This window comes from Anopheles coustani, chromosome 3, assembly GCF_943734705.1.
Source record: "Anopheles coustani chromosome 3, idAnoCousDA_361_x.2, whole genome shotgun sequence".
Lineage (NCBI taxonomy): Eukaryota > Metazoa > Arthropoda > Insecta > Diptera > Culicidae > Anopheles > Anopheles coustani.
The window spans coordinates 69,585,480-69,613,000 of record NC_071288.1 but is presented as its reverse complement, the minus strand read 5'-3'; the positions used below and the strand labels follow the sequence as shown (position 1 = coordinate 69,613,000).

The following is a 27,521-nucleotide window of genomic DNA, read 5'->3' as shown; positions in this document are numbered from 1 at the left end:
GAAATAATTAAATTTTGCTGGAAAATGTACACAAACCGTTCTTTTGGTTCTGTCACAATACTTTTAAGGTGCAAACCACTGTATTCTAAAACGAAATGTGGACCATCTACTTTCCGTGGCATGTTACGTACATGTTTAATGATTGGCATAAACCACGGTTAGTGATGCACAACATTTTGAAAAAAATGATTGAACTCAAACAATTTATTTTTGACTCACCAAAGGCTGGCGATACGATGTGTATCAGAAATAGAAACACTCTCCACATTTTCTAGCACAAACTATGAGTGATTTATTGAGCAAAACTATTTCCAGAATGTAAAAGTATTTGCTTAGTTTCGTTGGCACTTGTGTTAACTTTTCCTACTGAAAAGCATAATTTAAGCAACCTTTCCGTGAAAAGGTATGATTTAATACTGACTTATTTATTTGCTCAATATAGCGTTTGGACCGCTTAAAAATTTTCTTAACTTGTAAGGCCAACTGTTCACTCTGATAAGTGAACTGCAATCGAGGTTCCGGTTTGCTTAAATATTTTATCTTATTTTCAAAACATTGGTCAACACATAAAAACTTTATTCGTGATAATGGAACGAATATGCAACGCGAATGTTGAATGATTCACTGGCGGAGTGATTGATTTGTTTTGGTATTCAACTCCTTGAAGTGTCACTGCATTTGGAATAGGCCAACGTATTCTAACAACTTCAAGAGATTAGTATCAATGTACAACGTTGGGATGCTTTTCTTTAGTTTTTCACATGCAGAATCGGATCACAGCAGGGTAAGCAACCTAACTCGGGGTCCATACTACAGCGCGACGTCGCTTGACAGGCGCTGAACTCCATGCAAAAAAACCTAGTGCAATGTCGCGCAAATCGCGAACTAAGATAGTTTGTCTCATGTTATCAACGGCAAATTAAAAACCGTTTTATTATTCGAGTTACGAAATTAAGCAAACATATGCCACTAGAGAACGCTGTAGAGTTGTTGAACATAACGTATTTTCAACTAGCGGCAATTATTCGAAGCAAGAATTGTACGTGCCGCGACCGCTGTGGTATAATTTTTGAAGCACTTAATTCGTCGTCTACACCTTAGTTTTATGTGGCACAGCTTTACACTAACATTCGTGTTTTTAATTTAATTTTTCTACACCTCGGTCGGTCACCATATCTTTCTTTAACACCCTTGTTATTATTAGTAAAAAATTGAATTTTAAATCACTGTGATAATTGAACTCCGTAGAAAGTAAAATTTGATCAACGTTTACATTTGATTCAAATCGAGTATGTGTCAACTATTTTGACAATTGTCTGAGCAGCCGAAGAACTGCACTGTTTTGCGGCACGTTTGATGATTCGGTTTGTGACTCGCAAAAGTGACAGAGTGAGCTTGGTACGATTTGCGTTGCGTTACCAATACATAGAACGGAGAGCTGTGAGTTAGTGATGGGGAAACTGAATCCCTACAGGGATTCGAATCTTTCGATTCAAATTCATCCTGAGATCCGGATCTTCGATTCCGAATCCCAATCCGTCATATCATACATGCTCATCTAATGCCGATTTTTCATATGGTGTGTTTAATTCAATGAATGATTTACATGAGAATATATACAGTATAGTTGACATTATTCTTCTAATTGTATTTGAATAACACGACAATCTCTTTTGGGAATTTCCAGTCCTTTTTGGGAATCTGCAGACTAAGGCAGCGCTCTGTGAGCTATCGAACAAGACAAACACGACAAACACGACAAAAAAAAAAACGATCAAACCCATGCAATCATATGGAGGTGCTCTGTCAACCTGCATCGAACATGTCAGACAAACACGACACTGAACAAAACAGTTTGATTTTGTCGTGCAGGGCTGTATCCCACTGTGAAACTGTTATACCTTGTGTATTCTGCTACCTTGCTGCTTGGATGAGTGACAGTTCTTCACGACAATTCGCAGAGCACCTTTCCGACAGCGTCGTGTTTGTCTGGTTTGTTGGACTGTTCACAGAGCGCTGCCTAACTGATTTACCCAAATTTATTCCAAGAAGAGTAGCATTTATTATGTTTCAAAAACAATGATGACAGCGTTATCATTCAAATTCAATCCATCATGGGTCACTGAAACAGTGAAGCAAGTCGTTTTGATGTTTTTCCGCACTTCCGCGGCGGGTACTTTATCGCGGAACGAACACGTTTGAGGTTCTGATAACATTCTTCACAAATAGCGCCTCAGACATGGCTGATATAATGTATTTAAAGCTAGATTGCAGCGACAGGTAAGTAAACTGGTGCTTTTCGTCCATTACAATATATCTAACGTATTTAAGATATTCAATTCCTACATCCCCTGGGTCCTTGGTGGCCCAAATGAGCTGTTATATTCACAGGTTCAAGCTTGTAAGAACCACCACTAGCTCACTTTTTTCGCCACTCGGTTTTGGCGGGAAACGGCGAATTCTCTCCCGAAATCCGGGCGAAATATGCTCACGACCTTACCGATAGCGACTCGCTTTTGTTCTAGCAAATAACCTTCAAACGCTGAACCGGTAAACCGGTTCGGGCGACACGTTGTGTCTGTACACGCACCGCGCATGTATTGATGCAACAAATGCAAATGTGTGCGTGACTAAATTTTGTCTCGCGTAGAATAAATTGTCCTCTCTTCTCTCGACGAGAGCTGGTAGAAAAACTAGAAAAGATGGATAAAATGTAATATGTTCCTTGAGACAAAATTACGCGTCTTGAAAAGACCTTTCGTTTGAGGGGTCATTTGTGGAAATCGGTCTAGGAACAAAAAAGTTATGTGAAAATTAGCTTTTTAACCATAATTACAAATCAACCTGCTTCACCTTTTCGCCCCCTTCGCCCGCTCCATGAAACAGTTGTGTTTCGGTCTGCGTCGATGTAAGACGCTCGACATCTCGCAGTTCTGTTTCGGTCGCCGACGCATTCGGTTGTACGTGTGTTCGCCGTTCAGACGCCGTTTGCAAATGTGCGCGTTCGTTCGCGGAATCCACGGGAGTGAAAAGTTTTCTAGCACATACGATTTGTTCGCGGAAAAATTGACATCTCGCACGGTGCGCTAACAACAGTTTCCGTGTTTTCCTTCCGCGCAAAGAAGGCCGCGACGTTTCGGAAGCTGGAATGTGTCCGCCGCTCATCTCTCGTTATCGCGCGTTGTTGCTACGTTCTGCCGGTCGTTCATTCGGTGATTATTGATTTGAAGGTTTCTGTTTTGGGCGAGATTCCGCTTCGACTTCGGTTTCAAACACAAAGTTTTTGTTGTTCTCGCTCGCAAAGGGAGCGCACGGAGGAAGAAGCGAGGAAACGACGTTTCCAACAACCTGTTTCACCGAACCTGCGCCGGGTTGGTAAGCAAACCGGTATCTCCGCCTCGGCAAGTGCGCCCGGCAACTTCCATCCACCCGATCAATGCGAGGCGGAAAACGCTTTCCACCGACGTGAATCGAGGGATTTTCCCGTTTCCCGCAGCAGCAGAGAGTGCGCGCGTGTGTGTTTTCGCTCGAATGTGTATTTCAGATGCCCCAAAGTGCAATTTTTGGGAAGAAAATAGCCTGCTATGTTTGTGTTCTTACGACCGTGTTAGTGTCTTGTGTTTGTTCGCGTCTCGCTGGTAGATTCGGCGTGGTGAAAGTAAAGTGTGCGACGAAAGTGTGCATCTTCTGATCAAGGGGCGGAAAAGAAGCCCAGTTTAACAACGAAGCAAGGCACAAAGAATATAAGGAAATAAGTGAGCAAAAAAAAAGGTCGGATGTTCTGCTGCTGCTGCACTGTCTGGCCATTCCCCTGTTCGCCCTTTTTCCGTTCTCGTTGGTTGCCATTTTTGCTGCGGCGCATCTCGTGTTGTTAGTGTTAGAAGCGCAAAGGTGGAAGGAAAAGCAGGCACGCTTGCCGGTTCGGTTGCCATGGTGATGTGAGTAGTGGGAGAGCGGAAAGCGAAAAAGAAGGAGGGAAGGGGCCGCATGACGCGCAACGGTTGGTTGTGTGCGTGCACCTTGTGTTTCGAAGCGTCGCACATACCACCAGCACCTGTCGGCATTGTGCGGGCAATGTGCGAAAAAGGATAGGTGGAAGCAAGGAGGAAGAGTAAAACGGGGCAAAGAAGGTGGCGGGATACAACATAAAACGAAAGAGAATGTGTTAATGTGCGTTGTTTGAAGTGATCCAAGTGCACCGAGTGTTTGAGAAGAAGTAGAAAAGTTCGTAAAGGTGCCAAAGCATAGAGTGCTGTGCGTTTTGAGGTTAAATACATCGGTGATACTTCCGGCTTCGAAATGGCATCCCACGGGATCCTTACGCTCTGGTCCGGGTTGATGCTAGTGGTGGTGTTGGTGTCCCGGCCCATCGGGGCCATCCAGCAGCAGCAGGAAACGGTAGTGGCGCACGAGGCGGAAACGAGCATCGCGGGCGAAGAGTTCCAGCACCACAACCGCTGCGAGCCGATCACGATCCCGTTCTGCACCGGCATCCAGTACAATCGGACGATCATGCCGAACCTGGTCGGACACACCAAGCAGGAGGAGGCTGCCCTCGAGGTGCACCAGTTCGTGCCGCTGGTCAAGATCGACTGCAGCCCGGACCTGAAGTTCTTCCTCTGCCTGCTGTACGCGCCCGTCTGCACCATCCTCACCTACCCGATACCGCCCTGCCGGAGTCTGTGCGAGAGTGCGCGGGCCTGCGAGAGCATCATGCGGACGTTCGACTTCCAGTGGCCGGAGAACTTCGAGTGCAGCAAGTTCCCGGTCGACGGCGGCAAGGAGCTGTGCGTGTCGAAGAACAACTCCACCGAGACCACGCCGATCCCGACGAGCGCCACGATGCACACGACCAAGACGGTGGCGCCGGCGTACGCACCGCCCCACCGGAAGTCCTCGCCGTCGGCCGGCAGCGGCGTGTCCGGCTCGGTTGGATCGGTACTCGGTGGCGGACTCCTCGGGACGCACCGGGATCTCGGTTTCATCTGCCCGGTGCAGCTGAAGGCACCCACGCTGATGGGCTACCAGCTGACCATCGGTGGCAAGGTAAGCTTTCCAAAATATTTTCGGGGGAAGCCTATCAGATTTGTGTGCCTACGACTTCAAAAGATATTCAAATCCTAAAATTCGGATCTTGATACTACAAGGAGTGAATGTTTGCCTAAAGGCATGATTGATTGGTACTAACTAATTCCTAAATCTTTGTTTAACGCATATGAAATAAGATTGGACCCAGGAATGGGTTTTTTGGCATCGAACGAGGATCAATTATAATTCAAATTGTTCTGGGAACACTTCTGTATCCAGTTAAGGTAAAGGCAAAGTTGGTCCTGCTGAATAAGTCCTCCTTTTTTCTAAAGTTCATCATCAAAATATGACGAAATCAGTACTTCTCATTTTGTACTTGTTGAGGAACTTGGTCGTCTAGGTCAGTCGACCTGGGAAAATGATACTATCAAAAAGTGGGTAAGTGATACTATCTAAAAGATTTTGGCTGGAAGTCATTAAAAACTTTTAGCCCATTCTAAACAGGATGCCAATGACTGTCACTCAAGCTCTCCTAATTATCACGGTCGATGTAAAACTGCATTGACATCTACTGAAAAGGGTAACTAACTAGGAGTTAGGTATTGGAAATGGATCAAAATGAGAAAGTTCTAGTATTTGTCAGAATCTGTTATAACGTACAAAATTGACGTGAAAAGGCACAACAATGTCCCATCAATCGCCGCTTGGATTGATTGATAAGAGTCAAGAAATTTAATTGATTTATGGTCCGGTAATCCTAAGGCTAACTGAAGGCACAAACCTTGGTCCGTTTCTTTGTTCGGAACTATTTCTAATACGTATAGCAGCGTCCCATGGTTGATGATAGGGGAAATATGCAACTTAAGTTTAAGCTTCAGTTGTTTTGTGACATAGAATGAAATTCTGGGAAAGAGGGGAATCATTTCCTGATTGAAATTGTAGGAACGAAATGGTATACAAAAGATTATTTCCAGCATGATATCGACAGTTGCCAGGGTTTGGCAAGCCTTTCATCATATCAGTTTAGAAGAGTATGTGCCGACCTAATTTTATACCATGGGTTTTTGGAAATTTATGTAAGCCTTTTGTATTTCAACAAATGTTTCTTTTTATGGGAAGATTACCATTAATATTGAGCTACTGATGTTGAACAAAGGCATAATCCTACTTAGACACAAATTTCTTGCCAGTATTTTTCCGGGATCAGATAAATCCGGACAAAGGCGTCCAGAACCCTGCCCTCACATTCTTGATTGTAATGACTTTTGCGGCACGATGTGTTAAAATTCGTACCTTATCATCATACAATGGTGATGATGAAAATACTGTACAGCAACAACCTTCCCATCCTGGATGGGTTCAACGCTTATCTTCCATCCAGTCCATGTGCCTGCTGCAAAGTCGAGAGCAGAGGACATGTGCTTTTGCGTCAGATAACTGTCACACTGCCTGTCGGTAAAAGCCTTCCCGTAGAACAGGAACGACGTAATCCGATTTCAAAGCCGAAGCTGGCATTGTACCGGAAAATGTCTGACAAGTATCGTTGTTTGCTAGTGCATGCCAAATCTAAAACGAAAGTCCATTCGAAGTGAGTATTTTTGTATGTTATACTACTGCGCTTTACAACACACCGGAGAGTCGTGGGAACGTATGTACAGTGGATTCAAACGTTTGCAGATTCTCCGAAGCAATAAGCTCCTTATTGGTCTCTAGGCTACAACATGCCCAAATGTTGGCATGTGAATAGAGCAAAGGGTCTGCGGGGGTGCTTTTACTCCAACCGTAAGAACTGAAGACTTCAGAACTTCAGAAGAGCGTATTGGTGCATAATATTGATCGGAGGCGTTCGTGAGTGCATGGAATCAGCCCGGAGGATGCAAGTGATTTTCTGACAAAAGCTTCCCGAAACTATCGGATGATTCGATTGAACTTTGAATTAGATTAGATCCCAAAAGCTGGTTGGTACGCTTCCCCGGGCGATACGTGCTCCTGTTGCATGCGAATGCAATTCATCGAATCTCAAATATGTGCACGTGAGGATATGAATTTGGCTTTGCATGATTAGATTCGACACAATTTTGGGTTGGAAGGGTGGTTCGGATGCAAACCACGTAATTTCGCAGTGTTTGATGTCTAGTTCCCCAAAATTTTAGAAGTCAGTTTCATCAGGTGATTTGATTGAAGAATCATACTGGAGATTATTCTATGATTATTACAAACCCATTTCATTCCTATTTCTTATCCTTTCCCAAGAAATCACATGTTTATTTACATTTGAATTAAGTTCTGAGGTTTTTGGGATGAACAATCGTTTCGAACAAACAATTCTTTTACCCCTTTTTCTGTTTGCAGATTTATACTATTTTTTGTTTGCTTTTTCACCCATTTTTTGATCCACACAAATACATACATTGAAAGATTTGAAACTCTTCTGAACCCATGCAAACACGAGGGAGTGGTTTAAAAAAACATCAAGTATATCAAGTACAGTCACAAAAGCAAGTAGAGTACATTTTATTCTTCTGTAACTATAATCCTACGAATATTCCTACGGTGCAAAAATAGATCCTTATCATTTCATGTGACTGTTTTATAGATAACAGTTTGCGTGAAGATAAAACGTTACCAATTTTGGAAACTAGTCATCTTTTACATCGTAAGATGGGTTTTATGGCAAATTAGTCTACATTTGCCTTCGATCCATTTCCTCCAGTTTCATCTACCATTGTGTAACGATGTTTATCTTAATGATCACTTTGAAACTTTGTACATAACAGCGTGTGTCTGATATGGAGCAAGACGGGCAGAATAGGTAGCATCCTTTCTCCCGAACAATGGACCACAAAACGGCACAAATGCAACCAGATATGGTGGAGAAGAGTCCCGGAGTCTCTCGTCTCAAGTGCAACACGTCAAGATGCGCTTGTTGCCACAAATCCCTTTCTGTCGGAGAGATCGTGCGCGCTGCAACTTTGCTACATTCCATTTAATTGCTTCGTTGCCGACAGGATTAGTGAAATGATTGCATCCGAGCCAAAGACTAGACATTGAGTGAGTGGTCGTTTTATCTTTTTGAAATGAGGAACCCCGCTTCTCCACGACATACAGCGTAGGGATTTCCGTTTTTGGGCTCATTTGTTCGAGATGCGGAAAGATCGTGGGTTTCCCTGTTTGGCGTGTGTGTGTGTGTGTCGGTGGCCACAACCACAACGTTGACGGTTTGCCGGTTGGTGTGATTTTGGGGCTGTTGCTCTCTTCGTTGAGCTCCTTTTGTGGCGTTGCTTCCTCGGTGAGGTACTAGGAAATGCAATAAATTTCCCTAAATCCTTCCCCGGGCCAAGTGACCGGCGAAGCTCCGATTCGCTGTCGTGTTTAAATTGAATTTTCTCCAATAAGGAAATTTTCCCACCCGTGCCAGATTTCATTACGCGCTGACATCCGTTATGCTTGTCTAACAGAGACTAACACTGGCAGATCTGGCGTTGACATTTTATCAACCTTTTTTTTTTTGCTTCCTCCTAACGAAGCCGGGGAAACTCGGCTGTCGATTCGCTTCAGCAGCGCAGTTTGTGAATGCAAACAAATCGGAGGAAAAAATCCCTTCCCTCCTTCCAAGCCCCGTCCGCTACCTCGCTGTACTTCCATCTAAACATCGACAGGAACGGCGGAAATGCATCGAGTGCAAACTATTCAAACTAGTTCCACTCCGCGCTCGGAGTTTTTCCTCCTCGTCGCCACGATGAGCACGAAAAATAAGAAAACCCGAAAGCACTCAACCATCCGTATAATGGTGACACTGATTTCGGGTTAATTAAGTTTCAGGCTAGAATTCTTTTCCCATCTTGATTAGGCTACCCTCCCAACCCCGGCGAGTGTAAACGACAACGGTAAACGAGATATCGCGCCACCAGAGTGACATTCCTTTGCGGATGCTGTCCTGCTTGGTGGGATGATTTTTTGTTCCCCTCGTTCCTAAGCTGCAGCAAGCAAACAGCGTCAAATCTAACTAGAAAGGATCTTCAATCTCTTTCGGGATCTTGTGTTGGTTCCGGCTGTCTGATATCCGATTGTACGGAAAGGAGCTCTGGGAAGCGTGTGGAACTGTTTTGACTTCCCCGTGATTGGACAGTTTTTTCTCCCAGGCGCATACTCGAAAACCTTCACCTCGGTTCGTTTGATTTGAAGAAACGTTTGTGCATTGTGGAAGATGCTAAATATTTTTTCTCTAAACGTTTTCGTACATCCGTTTTAGCAGGGTTTTTGTCCAAGTTTCAGAAAAAGTTGGACTAGAAAATCAATGTCCATACAATCACCGGAAGGTAAAACTAGGAAGGTATGTTGCTTCTTTCAAAAAAAATACCCGTAAAAAAAAGGTAATGTGAGGCAATATGAGTCTCCAAAGCGAAAAATACGAGTTTTTACCAGTCCATTCGTGAGAAATATTTTCACAGATCGATTCTTTACCATCTATTTCTTTAACTAAAACATCCAAATAAACTTCGACAATTGTTACTAAAACTAAAAAAATTATAAAATCATTTTTGCCGGTTCAAATAACCGTAATAGCGAGGTAGAGTTATCATTTAAAAATAGCTACTTACAGCGATTCTATACTTTTAGTGTATCAACGATTCCACAACAATGTTTGTCATTTAAATTTTTTTTTTGAAATTTGTGTCACTAAATATTAACTTTGTTTTGAAGCAATGAATTTTCAATCATTAAACATGTTCATTATATTTACGATTTATTACATGATATCAAACATTCAGAATTTACGAGTTAGTTCAGTTTAAACAGTAGCAAAATTATTCAGTTCATATAGTTTGACTGTTTTCCTTTACATTTTGTGCTTTCTGCTCCGATAATAAGCCAGTGTACATTACCCACGGATGAGGATGTTTTAGTTTTTCCAAATGCCAGTATTTTTGTTCTATTTCTTTTCCGTACTCGTTCAATAACATGTTGAAGTACTTATTGAATGTGTGTTTAGTTGGAATATCTCATTTCAATTGTGCTTAGGTAGGAAATTTGCTTTATTATGTTTTATATTTTGATTGATTATTTAGCGCCACTGAATTCATATAAGATGTATCAACTTGGACATTTTATTTTTGTTCATGTATTTTAAAATGCATAATCCAGATAAAAAACGGTTCATTTTGCCCTACTTTCCACTACGCAACCAGGTGAACGTTAGGGAACGTATCATTAGATGCAACTGATTAGGAAAAAGAAGAACTTATCAAAGCTGTGTGGGGAAGAAAACGCAAACCATGATGATGACCAAGTTCTTGTTGTGTCTCGTTTAAATTCATCTCTTTTGCTTCTTTTCTCCCTCGGGGGGTGTATTGGAACTAACTAGAATAGAGCTTGCGAATGAGCTCGGGCTGCATTGAACCGAAAGTTGGACGGCAATCGTTTGCTCAAGAGCTTCGGTTTTCCACTCATCACTTTTCTTCTTCCTGCACCCCCCAACCCGGGCCCGGGGAGGAGAGCGATCCATTTCATTCACCTTTGTGTGGTGCTAAAAACATGGCAAAATCTGTTACTGCCATCGTCATCGTCGTCATCGGCGTCGGTCCTGGTTTTTCCGCCACACGGGCACGGCTAGGAAAAACCTATCTCCTGTGGGCTCAGGGTCCAATGGCCGATTTTTCCCACCCCCACCCCTATTCCAGGGTTCGTTTTGTGCCAGGCTGATCGGACTTTTTTTTGTGTGGAAAAAGTGGGAAGAGCGCGCCACGGCGGCTTGGGAAAGTTTTTCAATTACATCTATACCGGTTCACCGAGATCTACCACCCACCAGCCTCCCCACCGTGAATGTGGGTCGTGGTGCTTTCGCCGTTTGAAAAGCTCCCGAGCGTTTTCTTTCGCCTCCCTTCTTTTCGGATTCCGCGCGAGTTTTCTAGGAAAATGTCCTGCCCACAGGCTGTGTTTTTTTTTTGTTGGGACACACGGGCAAACGTAGTTGAATCGAAACCACCCTCCCCCCCCCGGTGCCAGATGCCCGACGTGTAGTGGCTTGTTAATTTTGTGCCACTTTTTTTCTCTTCCTTTTTCGGTTCGTTTTCTGCTGCACCTGCTTCGATTCGATTCCCCAAAGAGGACGCTCCCAAGGACTCGCTTTTTCTCGCTCCAAGGAAAAACCACCCTGCGGTGGTTGAGTGTCTGTGGGTGTGGGTGGTTCTGAGAAAAATTTCCTTCATTGCTAGTGTTCGATTGCTTTTATAAAGTCGTAATAAAACTGACTGTTATGTCGTCGTCGTCCTCGTGCTCGCACGTTGTACATCGTTCCATTCTAAGGGACAAGGACAGAAAAGCGGGGTGGATAAGCTGCCGGGATAGTTATCTACTTTTTACCCGGTGTAATGGTTAATCCCTGCCGTTTCCACCGGGCACACACATCCCAACGCTTTTGTTCGTTCTTGTATCGGTCTTGCTCTTTTTTGCGTTTGAGTTGGGCTTTTTATACCGAAACCCATTCGGTCCGGCGTTTGGGTTGAATGGTTGCTTTCCGATTCCACATCCAGCCACACACCCACCCCCCGTGGAGGGGAGGTGACGATGGTACCCCAACCCCCTGGTAGAGCTTAGCGTACGACGGCTTTCACAGCTGGGAAACACTCGTTTGCGCTCGAGCGTGATTGCGCGCATCCCAAAGGGAGAACGAACGAATCCTTTTTTTCTGTCACTCTCGGGAAGGGGGAAGGAAAAGGGAAAAGTCGTGGTAACTTTCTTTTTACCCCGCCTGCGCCCGGTTGCATCGGAAAATGTCCCGCTGCGAAAGTACTTCGGCTTTCTGCGGGTGCTAGCGAGCTGTTTGATTAATTTTTTAGTGCTTCACTTAGTACACCCGGAAGGGGTTCTACATCGACCGAAGGTGCGACGAAGGAAGACTAAACTTAGGACAACCGTGTGGGACCGTGTGGGACCGTGTGTGTGTTCGGGTTCGTTATAAAAGACGTCATCGTCTTGTGAATGTTGAATAAAAGGATATTAGCCGCTTTTTTTTACACTCCACACTTGGTTGTACATGCAGTTTGCAAGTCTTTCATTGGTTTCATAGACGATGTGTTTTGCCTACTAAACTTTTTTGACTCTATTGTATCGTTTTTATTGGTGCAAAGATGATGAAAATAGTATTTTAATGTTCTTTTTATACATGAATCATACAACGCTATGCCATGTAGGTTTATTTATGACTTTTATTTTACTTTGATGTTATTATTGATTGAAACATATTTTCAAGGAGAGATTACAATCATTTCAAATGTCCTCAACACTAGAATACATTGTTTTGGAATATTGCCCAAATGCGTTTAAGGGGTCTTTTTGGCCGCTGTTTTTAACACTTCGTCATTTTTAGGGTTTTCCGTAATTGACTACTTTTTAGTATATCTATGTTTGTTTGTTTATTGGATTATAGAGACTTTTACTTTTAGTATATCTGTTTATTTAGTATATCTACCTTTTGGTGTTTTTGATTTTTTGAAACATCTTTTCAGTATTCCGTTAGCTCGATGTAAAGCAAAAAAGCTCGAATTTGATCTATTCTAAACTTTTTTGTTTTTGAAAATGTAACATGTATACTCAGAAAACAAAAAGGAACAGGAACGACAGTAAGCCACCTTTTAAAAGTAATTTAAAACTTTAAATATTATAATTGACGCCATTCAATTAAGACTCGTCACAAATGTAAATGAAAAACTCGGAAAATAGTAACCTAAGCATAAGTACTTGCAGTGGCAAATAGAAGGAAAACCTTGAAATCTAGGACAAGATATCGTTTTTGAAACATATTTATAAATTTATCGTTTTTTGTAAATATAACCTTTCGTTGTTTTATGCAGTACAGTATAATTTAAAGTTTTGTTTCGCTTATAATCACTACTATTTACTTGGTAGTTCAATTTACTGCTCTTTGAAAATGTCATCTGTCAAATATCACTAACATTTTACAACTCGTTGAGTTAATTTGAAATTCAACCTCTATTCGAGTATAAATTGTTTTCGTTTGAAAATTATTGTTATTCGGTAATGTTTGATTTATTGGTTAATGTTCCGGAACAATTTTTCCCACGGTTGGTGATTTGAATGTACAAAAACCAATTATCCTCCCAGGATCAGCTCCCGGTTTGACATTCGCAAGGCAAAAAGCAAAGGTCAACTTCAATCAACACACGCCTCTTGACATTTCGTTTACAATTTTTCCGGGAGATTTTCTGGTATGCCAAACGGTGATGGAAAGCTGGCAAAAATCGTCCGCAGGCCGGAAACGACCTTTTCCTCGAGCAACCAAAAGAAGAAGATGACCGTAAATCATGATGATGTTGGTGCCGTTAAATACCGCTTCACCCACGCACGTAGAATTTTCCGTTAATGGAAGAAAAACCAACACACCGGACTTGAACCGGATGAACGGGACGATTGCGCAAACGTTGTGTTCGTTTGCTTTGATAATTTCCATTGAATAATTGACACACAGTTTCCTTTACACTTTTCCCTTACCGCTCGGGCTTTTCCGAGTTTGTTCCGGCACGTAGGAAATCTTTGGGAAACTTTTCCCTGCAAACCGGGCGCAAGTTGCGAGCCTTGTTTTGAAGGATGTTTTTTCCGTTCTATTTTGTCGCGCGCGCGTTGCTGCTTGTACGTGGTGTCAACTTGAGTCCGTTGTTTATGTACCAAAAGTACCCAATTCCCCCGGGTTCCTCCCACCCCCCATGCAGAAGAGTTCAGGCGCGAGAAAGTAAGTCATGGCGCTAAGTGTTGGCGACGTTCTGCCTTTTTTTTCCTCTTCTTGTATCCCTACACGCTGGTTTAACGTGGAAATCTGTTTTTCCCTCACAGTTCACGCTCGGAAGGACTCGTTATTTAGTTCTTCCAAGTTCCGCACGAGGAAGTGTTGTGTGTGCTGGAGGGGAGGAGGGGGTTCTCGATTGGTGCCAGTTTCTTTTCCTTGCTCTTTTTCCAACCTCCCTCTCCCCGATGCTGCTCGTTTTTGTTTTATATCCTTCGCGTGGCCACTTCCGGCACTTCCCTCCACCCCCCCCACCCAGCCATCCTTATCGCCACTTTCTTCCTGGCATGTTTATTGTTTCCGTTTATGGGGGCTCTCTCCTCTTCTTCGCCGGCCTGATGAGCTTTTGCGTCGTCCAACCGCTTCTGGTCCGGTGTGTCGACACTCACCCCCACCCCAAACACACTCCGAGAGCACTCGATTGAGGCTGATGGAAACGGCGCAAGATGATGATGGACAGGATGGAAAACAATGTTATTCCCTTCGTTTGGCTAAATGTGTGCTGGACGGTCTGCTTTTTTTTCTCCACGTCCTTGACGTTCCTGGCGTGCTCGGACATCGGACATTGCAAACGACAAGTGACCGACGAAGAGTGGCCAAGCACGTCGGCCACAAAAGGAGCGCATTCGGATGGTTTTGTGGTTTCGCGTGGAAGCAGAATCCCCCCCCCCCCACAATTGGAACGAGCGATGGACGAGTGTTTGTCTATTCGCTCATCGGTGGTGTTTTCTGCTTTCCCTATTCACTAGTTTCATCGTCCTTCGATTAATACGCGGCTCGGTTTTTATGTGTGCATGAAGGGACTTTGTGGAGATTCTTCCTTAGGGATGAAAAACTGTAACTTTATGCACGGGGGAGCGATCCTTGGAGGGGTTTCTGCGTGGTGTCTTCATCATTCTCGCTGTCTTCGATGCCCTGACCACGTTGTTGTGGGTGTTTTTCTACTTACGGACGGATGATTGCAAACCGCTGAGGACTGTGGGTGTCGATGAGAGCAAGGTTTGCGATAAACGGACGAAACAAATAACCGATGTTGTTTCCTTGTCTTGTTCTGGTCCCCGCAGGCGGTCAATGTTTACGCCGGAATTAATTGCTCCCGTTTGTCTTTAAACTGTTCTGCAGTATTCAACGTTTGTTTAGTCTAACAGCAAACATCTTTTCTTGTTTGTAGGTGAATGCTGTTAGTAAATGTGTTGTAAATATTTAAGTTGGTGCATGATAGAAGATAAGAAAAGTACAAATGTTCAGAAAAGGCTGCAATAATTTACACTTAAGATAATTACAAATATTCCCGTTGCTGCGAACAAGAAGATCATAGAACAACATCAACAGTAAAATGTCCAAATTTGTTTCGACTTTATGATTCCTTTCTATTTTGTTGTCATGGGACATGCCAATTTTTAAAGTTACAAATTTATCCTAAATTTCTATTGACGTTTTATAGTAACTTGACAAGTAAAACATCAGAAAATAAAAATATATAAAAACGAGTTTGAATCCTTGGGAAATAAATAAGGCGACCATGCATTTCCATTCCCTACATTTGTTGAAATTGTCAGTTCAATACACCTGTGGGAAACTAAAGTTGAGTAGTTTGTCTACATTCTGATGCGATTGTCAATAGAATAAAAAAAAAAGATCAAGGAAAAAAGGAATAACGAAAAATTAGGAACTAAGCCAAATTAATTATAAGATAACTAATGAACTGATGATGATGACAGATTATTAAAACTGATGCAAACCTAGAGCTGTACACGAAAACAATCCGAAAATTCTTACAACTCTCTCTATAAATAAAATAAACATTTGTGTTGTACCTTATGAATCTTTGGGTGAGATTCATTCATACTAATCATTCTCCTAAGATTCATTCAGATTGAATTATAAATCCTTTGGGATTCGAATCTTTAAACATTCATGAATCTTCAGCTTTTACGAAACTTCATGGTTGTTTTATTTGCTTGGATCAAACGACGAAAAGCTCTTTCTAGTAATTTTGGCTTTATTTTTCTGTATTGTTTTTCGATCATAAATGAATCTTTGGGATTCATGAATCTCAGAAAACGAAGCAAAAAGTCATCCAGCTTCATGCATCTGAATCGGAATTACACAACTCTAGTAAGTATCAATGAAATGTGCTCGGAAAATGAAACAACGTTGCTTTTAACATGTTCAAACTCCAGACTCCAGAGATCGACAGAAATCTAATGCTGGCTTTTGCATTCCAATCATATGATGCTACATTTAAATCACGGCCAAATCGGGGATGATTTCCACATGCAAAAACAAACCCACCAATAATGGATATTTATGTGCATGTATTCAACGTGCCGGAGATGGCGGGAATGCACACCAAATATTCCTAATCGATGTGGCAGAACAAAGCCATGGAACAAAGGGCCTACCGACGCGTGGGTGTTTGCTGTTCTGCTGTCATTGGAATGCATGCATGTCAATAAAGCAGCAGGCGGGGCCTCGTTTGAATAGCAAATTCGATCACGAACGTCCCATAACCAGCGCAGTTTGACGTACGACAAGTACGATAAGTTTCCCATTGGGAACGTGTGCTCAGCTGGTCAAATACATGGAAAAGCGTCGTGCTACGTAACATGCATGTGTTGTGTGTGTGTGTGGCTTTCAAATGTGGCAACAAACAGAAGCCAAATGTTTGCCACTCGAGCGCTTTGTAGAGGATGAGATTTATGCGTACGATTTGTGCTGGTTCACGCATTTTTGCTAAACATTACTTTTATACACACATATTTCTGTTGGTTTTATGCTTTGAAAACTATCTTTGTTCTTAGCTTTAGGTTTTTCATGTTAGACAAGGTTCAAAATATCTACCCTGCTCGTGTTTAATGTTTCATCATTCAGTTCGTCACCTATATGCGTTGTTTTATGTTACTTTCTTCGTGTTTTGTTCTGCGAAATAAGTTAACGCATTTCGTCCTAAGCTAATTAGGAAAATTGAAGCATGCTTGTGTTTTCTAATGTCTCACGAACGCTTCGTTTTACTTCGACGTGAGGCAATCCAATTTGCTTGCCATGTTGTCATTGTCTTCTTAACTTTCCTTTCGTCTGTGTTGTTTCCAGTATAAAATATGAAACACGTTATGGTTGCGGATGGGTTTTGTTGTTGCTGAGGGAAGGAAAACACTGTCGTGTCAGAAAAGGCATTTCACTGGGTGATGATTTTTCCCTTTCGTGTTTTTTTCATGCTTTTCCTAGCGGTTTCGCATATCTCTACAGTGGGGCAACCTCGTGCCCGATGCGACCGAGGGTCCAAAACCCCAGCTGGAACGTCCGATGATAACATTTATGTAATACGGTCACGTTCGGTTGTCCTTTTATAAAATACACCGGATTGTCCCGCCTGTCGAGGGTTGATCATTCTTGCGTGTGTCCTGTGACTTTTTTTTTTCTTGCGTTGGGCAAAAGACACTAACAGTCGAGAATTGCACGGAAGACAACGGGGAGAGACGAAAGAGAGAAGCGTTGTAGTAACGGAAGCTTCCACCGATGGTAGCATGAGTTTTGCCTTTTTGAAGGAGACAATCTTCGATCAGCAGTTGCAGTTCTTTTTCCCTACGCCAATGTCATCTTTCTGTCCCTAACCAAAACCCACATTCCTGCACTTCTCGACACAGCATGGTCCTTCTCGAATCCATTGTCCATTGTCCGAGTCGGTCGTGATACAGTCATTGCCACCTTTGTTTGCCTTTTAGTCACTGACTTTTGTCTCCAAAGCAGCTGGTTTTGACACAGTTTATCCACTTCTGTCTCTATCGCATATGTGTTTGCCTTTCTAATCAGTTTTTGTATCGTGTCCGTCTCATGATTTCAATTTTGTCCCTTTACATTTTGATTATTTAACATTAATGTAAACTACTAGAATTTTGTTTACAATGAGAATTAAATTAAAATAATAACAAGAATAAAAATAATGAGAATCAAATAAAATTGTGTGGTTTAAAAGACGAAAGTCACGCAAAATTATCAACAAATTAAAGGCTTAATTCTGATAAAACTGTGAAAGATGTATGGCAACAATTGTAAACAAACGAAGCAAATGACATTTAGCATCTGTGAAAATACGTTGATACCACCGGGTTCATTGCTTTGGTGTGGCTTTGCGCTAACCAACGTCTGCTCGCAAAATCGATAAAAAAACGTGTAAATTAGTAAAAGTTAGTTTGTAATCATACTTTTTATAATTTTTATTATTTTTAAAGGCTATATTATCCACATTAACAACATTTAACAGTTTTAAAGCATACATTTTGTAATGTTTATTATTGTTAGTGCTATATTATCCAGTATAAAAACATTTCCCTTTTTCATTTTCTTATTTGCGGCTAAAGACAAAAGTACATGACAATGAGGCAAACACAAATGCCTAAGAGACAAAAATTTATTACATATTTCCAAAATTGGTGCCTTAAAGACATCTATTTTCGAGACAAAGTTTAGTGGCAACGACTGTAACGCCAACGGTTGATCTTGGTTCGTCAAAAAGAATTCTTCTAGCTGACGTATTTTAGGACCAACTTCTCCGAATTTCCTTTCCGCTTTTTCCCCGAAGTATGCTGCTGTCCACTTACGCCAACCGGAGCTAGTTATGTTTGCCGACTTGCAAATGGAGGCGCCAGAACGGATCCGCATCCGCCTCGGAATTAGTAACGGTCCCGGGTTTTTTTTTCTTCTTCTGCCCGGCATCGTTCTGGCATGTGCCGCTTCCGTTTGGGTTCCGGGATGTGTGGCACGGTCGGGTATCAGGTTGATCTCCACGTCCATGTCCGTTACCGTGGTGAGATGTGTCATCTTCGATCGTGTGTCCGTTATCGCTGGGTGACCGGAACACGACCATCTCCCCGACGGAGGCCGTGCTGTAAGTGGACGCAAAACCGGGACCAAAAAAACGTAAAAGGATCCAAACGGAAAGCTTGTTAAAAATTCCAGCCCCATGTCCCTGAAGTCGGGGGGTTGGGGGGGTTTGGGGGTTGGCGAGATTAAAATAGCACCGGGCAGAAGCGCCAAACGGTCCTTGGTGGGCGCATTTTCCCCGGCCAGAGGCGGCCCGAAAGCGAATCGTTATTTTTAATATGCTTCGCTTCGCTTTCGGATTTTCGGAAAACCGAAGCCGGACCAGTTGAGGGCATCATCTAAGCATTCCGGCTGCGCCCAAGCGTTCGTTCGTGTCCTGCCCGTGAGTCGAGGTGGTTTCAGGCGGCCAATTTTCCTCTAAGAGAGAAAGGAAAAAGGATCGGAAAACAAAAATAGCCCCCGAAAGATGGAACCCGTTGCACGAGTTGCCAGACAGCAATCAATTAGATGACGGGAGACCTGAAACCAATTATCGGCAACCTGGGGGGGAGAAAGCCCCCAGAGCGGCCGAGGAAGGGGAGCTTTTTTCGGTAGACCCTTTGGCGAGGAAAAAGGTTTTCAGTTTCTTTCCCATACTTTTTTGGGGGGGTTTGTTTTTGGACGTGCCATCGTTTGCTTTGCCTTGCTCTTTGCTGTCAAACATGGCAGATGACGACGGCCTAGTGTGATAGCGCCGGAAAAAGGATGAAATGTTCCGTCGGTTTCCTGACTGTGTGTCGTTCCGTGTCCTAAGCTTTCACTGTTGACCGAGGAGAAGGGCGAGGGTCGAGCAAAACAGATCGTCCCGAGCCAAACGAATGGAAAAATGGACGATGATGATTCCGAAATTGTTGATGTCCTTCCAGAAAACACCGTCCCGGGTTTTGATCTGTGTGCGTGTGTGTGTGTGTTTGGGAAGAGCTTGAAATAACAAAAAGGAAAACGAAACGGAAATATCCTGAGCCTTCCTGACATTTTCCGAACAGGGTGGGATTAACATTGTGTACCCGGTCGGAATTGGGTTTTTATTTCGCCCTTTTTCCCGAACAACCGAAAAGCATAATTATTATCATCGCTCCTGTTTCGTTATCGGCACCTTTCCGGGGAGGGCTTTCCGCCCGGAAAAGTTTCCCATTAAACTATTTAAAAAACCGAACTGCTTTACCGTTTTTGACACCTGATAGGAAGTTTGCGACCGTCGTTTGGTTTTTCACTTTCGATGGCTTTTCGGTTGAGGCTTACGCGCGGGAGTATTAAGGGAAAATTGAAATACTTAAGTTCCACTCCCGACCATCATTGTGTGCATGGGGAAAACACGAAAAATTCTATTTTCATCCCATCCTCTTCAGGGAAGGCGTTCGACTTAATGGGACCTCCCGCTACGGAGGGAAACTTGTTCGGGGTTTTTCCTTGTGTGCTATTTTTCTACAAAAAAGCCCTGGAAAAAGGAAAGGCAGTACTTTGAAGTGTCGCGAATTTTCCGACTTATGTGTGTACTCTCTCCCTCCCGCAAAAAAACGTGTCCAGAAACAGGCTTCAGAAAACGGTTCCCGAAATATCCTCTCCTCGGCGCGATGTCAAGAAAGTAAAAGTCCAAAAATAAAAATACAAAAACTTGGTGAGGGAAAATTTAATTACGAAATTCTTCTCTAACGTTCCGCTTCCTTTACCGGACCTCTGTACATGTTTTCTTTTTTTCTTTTTTTTTGTGCCCTGGCACGTCTGGCCGGAAGTCTATTTAATACTCGTCGTGCCGTGTTTTTTTTCTTTGCCGACCGGATCATGTCATCTTTCCGCCCTTGAGGTGGAGCTAATGTAGTGAAATGTTTTGTAATGAAAATTTCGGGAAGTTTTCACATAGCGCGGGACGAGCATTGTTTGTGATGGAATTTTTCAATGTGTTTGTGTGTGTGTAGAGGGACTTGGAACCTGGAGTTTGTCATCGTTGTCAAAATGTTCATGCTTGGAGAGCGAAAGGAAAAAAAAAGTACGACAAGTAAGATCTGGGGACGAATCGTGATGAGATGCTTACTATAAATATTTATGAAGCACAATTAACCGAATTCTTCGGTACTTTTTTTTCTTTGCCCTAGCAATGGCTTGTAAGCCACAAAATTGGCTTCATTCCTTTACGAGCAAATAAAATCCTCTTTCGCATAATGTTCCTTCTCCTAAACGATTTATGCGTCCCGTTCGCCGCCGAATTCCGTAACGAAATTCATCCATCAAAACACAATTCTGGCCGTCTTTGTTACGGTTTCCTTTGGGAAAAATGGAAACAAACACACACACACACAAAAGGTGATCGTTAACGATCGAAGATGGGCCCGCGTCACCAAGGGTTTTTTTTGCCAATTTCCGGTCCTTTCGAAGTGAGGCGAAACCTGTCAATCGCTTTTCGGGAGGTGTCATTCAATTATGTTTTCGTCGTCGTCCTCCTCTTTCGCGACGACGACCTTCTTTGTCCTCGAGGACATCATCCTCCTTTCCTCCCTTGGGTTGCTTTTTCCCTTGACGATCCGTTGTTGCCAGCTGTGAATCGATTGGAAATGAAAGCCAAGGTGTCAGACGAAAGCCGTAAGGTGCGCGTAATATCGTCGAATAAAAATAAAATCCCATCCTGTTCGGTCAAGGTCCCTGCTATCGCCTCTACCCTTAACGCGTCGTCTAATTAAATCGTCAAAAGCATTCAGCCTTCCCACCGGGGGGTTTCGATCGACCCAGCTCCCTGACCCAGATCAATCAAGATATTGGTTTGGTCCAGCGCCCGAAACATTCCTTTGCTTCCCTTATCCTTTTCCATTTTCGTCTAAGCTTGAGCCTTCGTTTTCCGAAAACGCTAAAGCTTTACCTGGGTCGATACACTCGTTTTTTCCTCCTCAGTACCATGCTTTGGAGGGTAACCTGAGGGATTTTCCGTGCGGACAGCATCGCACACAGACTCACTCGCCTACGATAATGGCCGTCCGATCTGGCGCGGCTTCCAGGAACAAAAAAAGAAATCCCCGAACGATGTAAAATTTACGACCATTTAAGGCAACGTGCTCATACGCTCGTGTGTGCGTCAACCGCCATTTCGTTCTGACGCGGCGGACACACGGTCTGGTCCTTGGCACAGCAGGGGGGAACGGGTCATAAAATTACCAGAAGAGGTAATAAGTAAGGACTCGTCGAAGGATCGTCGCCGAGGGAAACGAGAGACCTTCAGCTCAGCTCAGCACAGCGCGACGTCTCTACCCTCGGCTAAGTTTAGAAGATACGTTGCGGGAAGAAATATGAAAGGTGAAGCGTTCATTTAACGCTCGATTTCCATTCGATCGTAAACGCGTCCACCTCCCGAACCTCCGGGTGGATGAAGGCAGATGTGTTTTTCCTGTCGTTTCGATCCTTTTTTGTCCGCTTGTGGCTCCCCGGAGAGAACCATACCCGGTTACCTTTCTCACTACCGACGTTCTAGTAGGGGATGCCGGGGTCATTTACACCTTTGGAGTGGAAGTAAGCAATTAATGTCAGTTTGAATAAACGATGGCCTTTGCGGCGCGAGTTTTCTTCGAGTCACATTTAGAAAGTAATCAGAATAGTGAGAAAAGTGATAAAATTTGCTTCATTTAAAGAGATAAAATTTAAAGAGATAAAAATATATATTTAAAATAATAATTTTTCAAGACAGCTTGTCACGCAGTGTGCTCTATTGATCTTGGTATTTAACACTACTTATTCTAAATAAATGTGATAAAATGCCGTGAAATGGATAAAAATTTATTAATCTCTTTAAAGCCTAATTTACAAATATCTTTAATTTGTCAGTAAAAACGCGAGAACGCTTTATGCGATTATCGATGACATTTAGATTAACATAAAAGTAATGCGAAAATGGTATTTGAAATTTAATGATTGTAAAAAGTACGGGACACTTCGTGTTATCGCTAGTGTAATCGTGTCAAAAAATGTCATCTGTCAAAAATAATTATGGCTTTCATACTCTATAATCGTGTATGAAATCTTACCCAAACGTAAACAAACGAACCAATAATTTATTAGATAGCGATTTAATCGGATATTTATCGAAATTCTTTAGTTATTTAGCGTAGTTTTTGTATTTTCAACCATGAACAACAACATATGTAATAGCCGTAGCTTCAAAGAATGCTGCAACTTTTACCGAATTGTAAAACATAAAATAAACTGATGACGTTTGGCCCGTATATCGACGATTTTTGAGAGACCAGCGATTACACTTCGTTTACCGTGCCCTTTTGGGTTTGTGGTTTCGTTGTCATCAACTTGACAACACTGCACAATAAACGAAATACTTATCTATTGGCAAAGTCGAATATTGAATTGGAAAATGCTGTTGATCGTTATCATTAGTTTGTTACGAATGGTTTTTTTTTAAATCAATAAATATGTATCTTTATCCTCCCTTGTAAAACAATGTGTGAACACTTATAAACTCATGTGAATTTTCCTAATAATAATAATAAGTTATGTTGAAAAATGCGATATGTTAAAGAACCGGTTGTCTACAACAATCTTTTATTTTTCTGCAAATTATTTGTTTTCCTAATTTTCTCAATTATTTCAAAATTATGCGCAATTCTCTCTTGCATCTCCGGTGCATAATGCCCCACGTTATCCTGCAAGTATCCTTGTTTTCTTCACTTTTTGCTTCCAAATTTAGAGCACTTCAGATTGGATTCCTGTCCGTCGAGTGGAAAATGTTAAGAGCCATCCGGCGCACACCGCCTGCGTCCTCCCTCCGCCGCGGAAAATTCGACGATTGCGACTTTCTTTCCGTCGCTATCGTGTTACCGATGGCTTAGGAAAAGAGTTAACACCGCCGATGTACCGGATGAGTGCCGATGGTCCGACGTGTACGGATGACGGAAGGTAGATGTTAAGTTCTCAGCGTTGTCTGAGTGTGTGAATGTGTGGGTGTTTTTGTTATTTGATTTTTTTGCGAAAATCCTTACATAAGCAAACCGAGAAGCAATAAAATGTGCTATAATTTCCGCTTCCCTTTTTTTTTGAACCGGGAAAGCGGAGTTGATGGTGGCGATAAAAATTCGCGGCCTGAGAAAAATGGTACCATAAATCTCAGCTTTGCACGGCTCGCCCTCCGACAGCGCGGAGTGATCTTCAATCCCTTGGGTGATGTTGATTGGGATTTCGCTAGAACTTTTCCTTTCCATCGGTTGCGTGCGATAAAAATAACGACCGAAGAAAATGCAACAAAAAAAAAAAAACATTCGACCCGGATTTAACACTATCGCTCCTTGGGCTGGAGGTGATGGTATTTGAGATCCTTCGAACTGAACGCGAAAAGCGTGGTGCCCAAGTCAACGACCATCCGCCAAGGCGATATACGCCGGCTTTCTTCTTCGCCGGAAGCGCGATTGGTTATTGGTATCATAAGGTGCGATAATATTCCCCCGAGGCCTGAGGGAGGGAGAGCCCCGGAGCAGGCCCGGTATCAGGTACAGCAGGCGTCGAGACACCGGATGTTTGCTGGTAAATTTCCCATTTCCTCCCGGGACGATGAAGGAAGCAGTTGGGCGCTAAATTTTCCAGCATTATAATATCAGCGCTGCCGTTTGCTGCCCCCGGGTTTCGCTTATCTGGAGGGCCAACGGAAGACTTTCGACGTGCCTGGTAGCAGAACTTCATCCGCAACAAGCTCGCGGGGCACGGTTGTGGAAGATGATTGAGAAAGTTTCTAGCGTCCAAAGTCGCGCCATCCGTCGGACTTTTGCCGTGAACACTTCCGTGTGTAATAGAGGTTTAATTATTTACAGCACGAAACATCGATAGGATGTGGTGTTCCCCGGCGGGGGACGAGCGATGGAATTGGTTGTTTCGACCTGGGTTAACCGGCCCCCGAGGATCGATTGCCAAATCTCATAGGTCACCTTTATTTGCGCCTCTTTCGATCGTTTGCGGAAGAAACGTCTCCCCAAACGATTCCTACGCCCTAAAATCCTCGGAATTATAATGAAATAAATTCCTCCGCGGGTTTGGATCTGTTTTTCCGCAAAATATGCGCATTTCAAGCCACTGCGTACAGCTGACCTTTCCCAACGGGTCTGAGCTAGTGATGGAAACACTAATTTTTTTGATGAGATTGGAGCGAAATTGTACAATCATCACGCTGATTCGAATCATTTACTTACTTTTGTGATTTAAAACGAGCAAACATGCAAATTAGAATCTGAACACAAGGAATCGTATGTCAGATAAGTGAATGAGTCAGTAAAATAGTTACTACAGGGCTACATAGCTACAATGTTTTGAATCCTTTCAAAGCTTTTTTCTAATTCTTACAATATCATTTCAATTTTTAAAATTTATAATTCTGTATTATCCATATTTCTATTCATATCCATATTATAGATTACCTTTATGTAATTTGCAAATAGTTCGAGTATTTTTATCCTATCAGCTTTCTTCACTTTGTTTTGTTCTGGTTTAATTATACAGTTGAATCTGTGCAGCCTTATTTGAAACACTGCTATTAGTTTTACTAAATTACGCCACTGCTTCTCTACAGCTTTTCATTTCGCTACTTTATGTGAAAGGTCTTCTATTTGACCACAAGTCTTACAGTTAGGGTTAGCTACGGCATGTCATATTTGAACTTTAATTCCTGTGTGTAGAACTTTTCATTAATTATAAGATCTTTGGAGTTTTGCCCATAATTTAGCAAGTTCTTTTTGATGTTTCTGCATATTCTGTTCCACTTAAGAGCTCTGTGCTTTTTTGCTATATATCCAAAAATTGTTGTAGTGGCTTTCAATGCTTTTAAAACGTTTTCCTTTGCCCATCTTCTGTCGGAATTCAAATTCTAGATAATGGTTCGAATTCCTTATTGGGACTCATTCATTCTTATTCAGCAAGCACATCACTAGTTTGGGTTGATGGTTGTTTCTTTGTGCTGCACTTTCGCTAGTCTCATTCCATTTGAAATTCAGAACCAAGACCGGCTCTCCGCAAGCACGATTTTATTTCGGACCCTTCGACGCTTTTCTTCGACTCGTGTTCGACACGAAGGGTTCAGCTGTCTTTCGGCTCGCGGGATGGAAAAAACAGCTGAAACCCCTTCCCAAGGGCAAAGGGCCAGGTTCGTAAGGAAAACCAAACGCCTACGGACCCAAGAAAGGCCGGTGAAGTATTTAGATAAGGAAAATGAATATTTGTAAGCTCTCTGCGGTGATGTTTTATGCATCGGTTTTATAGAACTTCCGACCAGGGGCAGAGTTGGTGCCGGCCTCTCTCTCGGGGGGCAAAGGAATTAAAAACACACAAAAAAGAAATTAAGTACCGGCGTAAGAAAAAGGGTTGCGCTTGCAGTACCACCGACCACAACAATCACACGCACACACGTACTTCTAAATACGAAAACGAAAACGACGAGGAAAGAAAAAACAACACGTTAATTAACATTGCGTCTTTGGGTATGCGCGAGAGCTATCTTTTTCTAAATTATGGTCTATTACTTCGGATGCGGACCTTTTGAGAAAAGGCTTCCTTTCGGTACCGCATGATGTTACCATTTTCCTTCGCCATGTTATGTTCCCTTTTTTACGTTTATTGCCGGTGAATGATGAGGACAGTTTTTCGGCCGTGCGGTGGAAGTTATGAGAAGGCCTGTCGAGGGGTCTCTGAAGAGATAAGAGTCGATTCTCACCCTAAAAAAAAGGTCCCCCGGCTGACGGAAGAGATAGGGCATTCCGCGTAGGACGTTGGTGCAGGTTTATTGAATCTAGCTTAAACCACCCTTCCCGACGTCATCGTCGTCGTCGTAATTGCGGGAAAAAGTCATGTGCAGGTTGGCTGCCAATGGCCAAAAGTTTCTTCCCGAGCAGCGTTACACCGAACAGTTGTTACACCAGAAAACTATTTCTGATCGGCTTCAGGGATGGGAAATCCAACGCCTCTGCAGCTCACGCTCGTTGGAAGTAGTTTTCTTTGGATGGGCTTCTTTTTATTTGAGGAGGAGGAGGAGGAGGAGCAGAGCAAGTTGCCCTGTAAATGAGCGGCAATTCAGTGGTAGGGATTATTAAAAGTTTATCCTACCAGCGCCATCGGCAACCGGGTGCATTAATGTTCGCCCTCACATTGGGTTTACGGCGTCACTTAGGTGGTTCATTAAATTATGCTCAGCAGAAGATAATGGCTGCGCTTAAAAGGATATTAATTATCGTTTCTCAAATTCCTCATTTTATTCGCATGCGACAAGTGCGAGTATATTTTATTAAATCATTTGGGGTAATTTACCTATTTTCTCGATTAATGTATGCTAATGGTAACAAAGAATTACCGTATTTTTCCGTGTGTAATGACCTCTTTTAAAAAATTATTCATGTTTATGAAAAATAAAAAAAAACAAATTTCTTATTTTTCACAAGTTTTAGCTATTTTATTCAATTTGATTCAATTATTATCTGCATGTATCTGATACAAAGTGCTTCTCTGTCGCATAACTTATTTATTATTTTATTTTATTTTGCTCATTCAATTACTTTTTATCTTGAAGCTGGATTTATACGAAATTCTCTTTGTTGGCTGACATGTTGCTTAAATAGCGTGATTTGGAACCAAATACTAAAAATCATTTAAAAATTAATCACTTGTCCACAAATCTTTCATACACAATTTTAATTTAATTTTCGTTTATTAATTTATCTGGCCTTATGGCCTACATAAATCTTATGACTAAACTTAACAACTAAACGCGACCATAGCGTAAATGATGTTTGACCGAATCCGCAGTCATATTAAAGTCCAAAGAATTCGCAGACAAATTATACGCGGATGCCATCCGGAGCAAAGG

At 42.5% G+C, this 27,521-nt stretch overlaps 1 protein-coding gene across 1 annotated transcript in view; it reads left to right on the top strand.

The window, feature by feature from the left end:
- Positions 1-4,299: 4,299 nt before the first annotated feature.
- Positions 4,300-27,521, top strand: part of LOC131266000 (frizzled) — a 207,345-nt gene continuing 184,123 nt past the window's right edge. The window contains exon 1 of the mRNA XM_058268330.1: positions 4,300-5,046. Within this exon, the coding sequence (XP_058124313.1) occupies positions 4,300-5,046 (747 nt within the window). The remainder of the gene's footprint in view (positions 5,047-27,521) is intronic.